Genomic DNA, 7,716 nt, shown 5'->3' on the forward strand with positions numbered 1-7,716 from the left:
TAACGATTAGAAGGACAAATAATAAAACGGTTGTTACAGAAGCGGAAGCAGAAAAAAGAATTTTAATATAAACTGGTCCCACATAAACTGCGGTACCCGGTCCAAGTCCGCTGTATATTGCTCAGTAACAATACATGTGCTCAAGAACATACAAATTCAATACCGAAAGGAGCTTAATATTCTGCAGCTTTGTATTGCATTACATAATCGTGTATCTACATCCGTTCTTTTTTGGAGCATTCGCCAGTAGTTTTCTCACCGTTTTTGTCTGATGAAGGGGGGCGCACAACAACATTCATTGTAATAACCCCGCCAGGAAGCTTACCCACCTACAGGAACTCTAGACTCTGCAAATGTCTTGTTGTTCTCCAAAATCTTCCCCAATAATGGGTCAGACATTCAATTTGACAGTAGACGGTGGCAGCAGTAATTCTTACAATTGATTTTTAGATTTTAAAAAAAAAATCTAAAATCACTAAAATAATGAGATTTCTTTTATTTTGAACAAAAATTTGACAAATTCATACGAGTGATTCGCTGAACAATTCAATGGAGTTTTCCAAAAACTTGTAGAGCTGGAATCTCCTCCTCAAATCAACTACAGCATTACTGGAGCTCTGATACCACAATAATGGCAGAAGTGTCCTCAGACACGTAATTTTATTAATAAAAAAAAACAATTACATAATTGATTTTGCAAGAGTTTACACCCGAACAACACAAACACTCTTGCAATGAGCTATTTATAAGCTCCATGTCCTAACTACCTCTAATTATGGATCACTTATTAAATAACAAGTGTCCATTTACAATAAATGCTATTCAAACCAACTAGCTAACTAATCTCCTAAAATAGAGCCTAAGATACGACACATTTGGAGAGTCATATCTAGTTACAGCAATATGCTAATTCTAAAAGTCTCCATTAAATAATTAAACATTCTAGAATAATAATTATTAATTTAATATCTTAAATTAATAATTATTTTATTCTAATTTTATAGCCTATGATAAAATTGTATTTTTGGATCATCTAACACTGAGCTAACTAATTACAACTCAAATATAACTCAATCTTATCTCCTTAATTAAGAGATAATCTCCTTAATTTAATGGATAATTGTTGTGTGACTTCAGAAAGACTTCTAACTTGAATTTCTCCAACTAATTAATCCATAATGAATTATTTATTTATTTCCAAGCAGCTGGTGAGACTAAATTTGATTTTAATTCACAATTTTAATTCAAGGAAAAATTAAAATTGGAATATTCTTGTTGCCACATTTCAACACAGCTATCAAAAGGAGCTTGGCACGAGGTAGATAATCCTCAAAACTGCAGGCTTTCGAACGTCTTTCTCCATCATTGAAGCGACTAGAGATACTCGAATGGTTAATGCCTGTTTTTCCTATTATCCTTTTCATTTATGACTTCACATTGCTGATGGAGATCACCGTACTCCAGTTCCTACTAGGACCTTGACCATAACCAGTAGTTAGCTGTCATGCCCTTGTGTACCAACCTGTCCGCTATCTTGTTCCCTTCTCGTCTGACAGCCTGGAAGTGAATCTGCTCCATTTTTTCTATATTGTTTTTAATTCTTTGTAGGGTTTTATTTGGTCTCCAGTTGTCAGACACCTTGGCAATTTCCATACCATGTTGAACTTTCTTTCTTGCCTGCATTACCAAGGTTGAATCTCCTTCTATGATTAGTGGCCTCAAATTGTAACATTTTGCAATGGCGATCCTGTGTTCCAGAGCGAGAAGTTCGGCCACAATATTGGTAGAGGTGTCGATGTTTCCCTCATAAATCCTTATAATTCCCCCCTGAGAATTTTTGAAGACCCCCCAAAATCCCATAGTGCCTGGTTTGCCTTTTGCTGCACCATCGTAGTTGAGCTTAAGGTTTCCCGGCTCCGGAGGAGACCAAGTGATAGCATGTCCCATGTTTCTAGAGATGGTGGAGGCAATGGGGGCATGAGTGTGATGAAGATATAATAGGGTTAGAATGCTCAATTTGGAACAGCTGGGAGGTTCGATGGGACCATGCAAAATGGAGGAAGTCACAAATTCCTAAATTGCTTTCTTAAAAATAGAGAAGGTGATTTCCTCCTGATGAGAGATTCCTTTGAAGATTCTGGCATTTCTTTCCTTCCATAGCGCCCAGAAAATGATTCCACGAACGAGGTTCCAAGCCCTGTTAACAAGGGGGTTTGGGGAGAGAGAGGATATCCAATTTTCAATGATGTTAAGAATTGAGGAGGGATCCCGATCTGTGGCTCTGAAGACCAGAAACACCCAATTCCAAATCTTGTTCGCGTAGGGGAATTCATTCATCATATGATTTGTTGTTTCTTCATTTAGCTGACACAGATTTCTTCTGGAGGGTCCAATGAATCCCTTTTTTCTGAGATTATCCCAAGTGAGAATTTTCATGTGCATTATGAGCCATAGAAAGATGGAGATTTTTGGCCAGTGTTTCCTTTCCCACAAAGATTTCCATTTTTGTTCCGGTTGAAGATGGTCATGGAGAGAAATATATCTATAAGATTCCTTTAAATTGAAGTTCCCAACCAGGTTTTTCCCCCATCTTATCTTGTCCTCTGAGGTGTCGTAAAGTATTTGTCTTTCTTGGAGTTCACTCAAGAACTCCTGCCAAACCTGAGGGTTGATTGGGGGTTCCCACTCGTTCTCATCTAGCCATTCTCTCCACCTATCACTTCCATTTTTGGGTTTCCAATAGTGTCTAACCCTGCCTTTTTCCCTGTTTTGCATTCCATTTTTGATATGTTTAAATTGTTCCTGTAGGTTATAACCCCGTACAGTTCTTACCTACATACAAATTCTAAAACACATAAAATAAACAATGCGAGAGCATAACACATAAAACACATATACACAGAGATTTTCCCCTAGATCCCAAAACCGAGACTACCAGCTTGATTTTTCATTATGTTCCTTTCAATGTTATAATACATATTTATACATGCTGAAGCATCCAATACCATGGACCGAAAACCATCGCGTCCAAAAACATGTGCGAAAATCATGCACAAAACCATAGGTGGGTCCGCCCAACCTAACATAGGTTCCAAAACCAAAATTTTCTGGGGCACTACCCCGGACCCCATAGAGTGGGGTTACCTGCACCCCTCAAACCCCCTGTGATCCCCTCGCTACATAATCGGTGCAACGAAGGGGGGGCTCCTCCCCCCCTCTAACCCCCCGGTTAACTACGTGGGCTAGTCGTGGAAAGAATATAACACAACACAACCCAACATTCTCCCACTTGTTGTTTTCTTTCCACATGGGGCCACAAGAGAGCTTAGTCATTTATCCATCCCTGCAATGCCCATTGCTTCTCTACACCAAGAGAACTTCTCAGAGCTCACAGATTTTGTCAATGCATCTGCAATATTCTTCAAAGTGTCCACCTTTACCAGCAACACCTTTTTGTCTTCTATCATATCCCTCACAAAGTGATACTGAACATCAATGTGCTTTGTATTTGAATGATATGAAGGGTTCTTTGCCAAGAAAATTGCACTTTGGCTGTCACAGTCTATCCTTATAGCTCCCTATACTAACCCCATACTTGAACACAATCTCTACAACCAAACTGCTTCCTTGCTTGCATGAGTGGCTGCCATGTATTCTACCTCTGTAGTTGATAGTGCCACTACATATTGTTTCTTACTCATCCAACTGACTGCACCTCGAAATAGGTTAAACACATACCCACTTGTAGATCTTCTCTGATCCAGATCTCCAGCCCAGTCTGCATCAACAAAGCCATGAATATCCAACACTCTGTCCAATCCTTGTCTTCCTTGGTAGCACAAACCATAATCACTAGTGCCACGCAAATACCTGAAAACTTGCTTCACTGTTGTCCAATGTTCCTTTCCTGGTTTTGACATAAAAATGCTCAATACTCCCACTGCATGTGTAATGTTTGGTATAGTACAGACCATTGCATACATCAGGCTACTAACTTCACTTGCATATGGAACATGGGCTATGCCCTCTTCCTCTTCTTGCGTCTTGGGACACTGTTCAACAGATAACTTTACACCTACAGGAATAGGAACCTTCATTGGTTTACTATCCTGCATATTAAACCTCTGCAATATTGTCTCTACGTACTTCCTCTAGTTTAACTAGAGCTTCCTCTTTGTCCAATCTCTTTTAACTTCCATGCCCAAAATATAGTTTGCAGCACCAAGATCTTTCATGTCGAATTTGGAGGACAATTGTGTCTTCAAATCCTGGATAATTTCTTTGTCATTTCCAACCAGCAACATATCATCCACCTACAAGACTAGATAAATAACACGATCACCAATTAATTTAAAATACACACAGTGATCTGCTTTGCTTCTGGTGAAGCCAAGTCCCCATATAAATGTATCAAATTTCTGATACCACATCCTTGGTGACTATTTTAACCCATACAAATACTTCTTTAACTTGCATACCAGTTCTTTCTTACCCTTCACTGCAAAGCCTTCAGGTTGCTTCATGTAGATTTCCTCTTCTAGATCCCCATGAAGAAATGTTATCTTCACATCCATCTGTTCTACCTCAAAATCAAAAGTAGTAGCAACAGATAAAAGTAATCTAATAGAAGTTACCTTGGCAACAGGAGAAAAAATATCACCAAAATAAATTCCTGGCACTTGGGAATAACCTTTTGCTACCAACCGAGCTTTGTATTTCTCCACCTTTCCTTTTGCATTTGTCTTCTTCTTGAACACCCATTTGCTGCCAATGGGTTTCCTTCCAGCCGACAACTCAACCAGATCCCAAGCCTCATTTTTGTGTAAAGATGCCATTTCATCAACCATGGCCTCTTTCCAGAGTTTTCCATCCTCTGAATCTATTGCTTCCTTCATAGTTTTTGGATCATCATCAATAATAGATAAAGAAAAATTTGAACAGAAAGCAGATGGACTATACCTTTCTAGCTGCCTTCTTCCTCGAACTGATCTTCTCACGCCCAGAGTTTGTGGCTCTTCATCTTCTGATTCCTCCTCTACTGTAGAGTCTAATTCTTCCTCCTTTAGCTCAAACTCTATCTTCTCAGGTTCCTTTGGTTGGACTTCATGTTTAATAGCATCTTTCACCTCTCTGAACACCACATCTCAGTTGTACACAACCTTCCTTGTTACTAGGTTCCAAAGATTATAACCCTTTAAACCATCCTTATACCCAATAAAGATGCACTTTTCAAATTTACTATCCAACTTGGTTCGTTTCGCCTTTGGAACATGTACATATGCATCACATCCAAATACCCTCAGATGTGAAAGAGAGGGTTTCTTACCAGTCCATACCTCTTGTGGATTTTTATCCTCAAACATTGATGAAGGTGATCTGTTGACCAGGTAACATGTTGTCTCCACCACCTTTGGCCAGAATTCCTGTCCTAACCCGACACCACTGAGCATGCTTCTTGCCCTTTCCATCAACGTCTTGTTCATTCTTTATGCAACTCCATTTTGCTGAGGTGTATATGGAGTAGTCTTCTTCCGTGCTATACCACACTTATTACAAAATTCTTCAAATTCCTTACTGCAAAACTCTCCACCGTTATCTGTCCTCAGCACCTTTATCTTCTTCTCTGTCTGGTTTTCCACCAGAGCCTTGAATTCTTTAAACTTGTCAAAGACTTCAAATTTCTTCTTAAGGAAATATATCCATGTATTCCTAAGTCATCTATAAATGATACATAGTACACAGACTTACCTAGTGATGGAACCTTCATAGGTCCAAACACATCACTATGCACAAGCTCTAATATATGTTTTTCCCTCTTACCACCAGAGGGGAAACTCACCCGATTCTGCTTCCCATATAGACAATTTTCATAGAAATCAAAATCTATAGAGCTATTACTCATACCTTCTACCATACCTTTACCATGAAGTATTCAAAGGCCCTTCTCTCTAATATGTCCAAGCCTTTGATGCCACAGCATGGTCTTCTCTCTAGAGACCACTAGATTTTCTGCTCCACTTTCAGGAACCACAGAACTATTGCACCCATCAACAACCGTGCTACCTTGTAGCTTGTACAGAGTTCCAATCCAAACTCCCCGCATCAATACCAGTGCTCCCTGAACCATCTTGAAGGTATCCTTCTTGAACATTGTTTTTACACCTGCATCATCCAACTTGCTTACAGAAATCATATTTCTGGCCAATGTAGAAATATGCAGAACACCCAAAAGTGTTCTAACCCTTCCACCTTGCAACTTAAACTTTACTTTTCCACAACCAACGATTCTAGCCTTCCTAACATCCTCTAAGAAGACATCACCACCATCGTATTTCTCATACTCGCAAAACCACTCTCTATGGGGAGTGAAGTGAAAGGATGCACCTAAGTCAATCAACCACGCCTCATGATCTACATGTGTACTTGAAGAAGCCAAGTACACATCCCCACCTTCATCTGAGGTGGCTTTCACCTTTGTAGAAGGAGCATCATCAAATCCCTTTCCTTTATCAGGAGCTTTAGATTTACCGTTCCTTTTGTAGTGCCCTTCCTTTCTACATTTCCAGCACACCACCTTTATAGATTTTCCTAGAGATTTAGATCTCCCTCTAGATTTAGATCTCCCACTCGATGACTTATTTTGTTTCTATTCTGGGACCATCCTCGTATAGACAAGGCATCACCATTCTGGCTCTCCATATTTTTCCGTCTCATCTCCTCCGTCAGCAAGGATGAGACTATTTAATCAAACTACAAGGTAGTTGCATTGCTACCTATTACAATAACCAGACTATCCCAGAAATCTGGTAAAGAACACAACAAACTAATGCACTTATCTTCATCTGAAATTTTAATATCAACAGATGCTAACTAACTTACCACAGTATTAAATGCGTTCAAATGCTCTGTCACCGAGTCTCCATCTTTCATCCTTAGGTTATACAACATTTTCCATAGGAACAGTTTATTCACCAAAGACTTAGATTGGTAAAAAGTCCCTAACTTGTCCCACAAAGCCTTCGTCATAGCTTCCCCTAATACATTCAACAATATTGAATCTAAGGCACACAATCAATTGTGCTCTTTGCCTTCCGATCCAACTTCTTCCATTCTTCATCTGACACTCCCATTGCTTTAGTACCAGGATCTACCGTGATCCACTGGTCTTTATCCACCAACAGATCCTCCATCTTGAGTTTCCACAACTCAAAACTCTGAACATTAAATTTCTCGATCTCTATCTTTCCACTGCTCGCCATCTTCTTTCACCACCAAAATCGATCTCGCAGACCTCCCACTGAACAGGGTCTACCACAGGCCCGAGCAAAACCCCTCAGGAACAAAGACGTCCCCTTGAAGCCAAAGCAGCTCTGATACCAAATGTAGGTTTTAACCCCGTACAGTTCTTACCAGCATACGAAGTCTAAAACACATAAAATAAACAATGCGAGAGCATAACAAATAAAACACATATACATAGAGATTTTCCCCTGGATCCCAAAACCGGGACTACCAGCTTGACTTTTCATTATGTTCCTTCCAATGTTATAATACATATTTATACATGTTGAAGCATCCAATACCATGGACTGAAAACCATCACGTCAAAAACCATGGACCGAAAACCATCGCGTCCAAAACATGTGGGAAAATCATGCACAAAACCATAGGTGGGTCTGCCCAACCTAACATAGATTCCAAAACCAAAATTTTCTG

General features: G+C 39.6%; 1 protein-coding gene across 1 annotated transcript; it reads right to left on the bottom strand.

Moving 5' to 3' along the window:
* Positions 1 to 1,470: 1,470 nt before the first annotated feature.
* Positions 1,471 to 1,947, bottom strand: LOC149175396 (uncharacterized). Its single transcript, XM_089421126.1, has one exon. It carries the CDS (start codon positions 1,945 to 1,947, stop codon positions 1,471 to 1,473), a length of 477 nt encoding a protein of 158 aa, XP_089277252.1.
* Between the last annotated feature and the right edge of the window lie 5,769 nt (positions 1,948 to 7,716).

The sequence above is a fragment of the Pinus tabuliformis genome, chromosome 4_1 (genome assembly GCF_031772625.1).
Source record: "Pinus tabuliformis cultivar Carrire ecotype Pingquan chromosome 4_1, CPIR1, whole genome shotgun sequence".
NCBI classification, from domain to species: domain Eukaryota; kingdom Viridiplantae; phylum Streptophyta; class Pinopsida; order Pinales; family Pinaceae; genus Pinus; species Pinus tabuliformis.

Excerpts from the sequence above, each read along its gene's own strand:
- LOC149175396 (XM_089421126.1), bottom strand. The coding sequence starts at position 1,947 with ATGGGACATGCTATCACTTGGTCTCCTCCGGAGCCGGGAAACCTTAAG.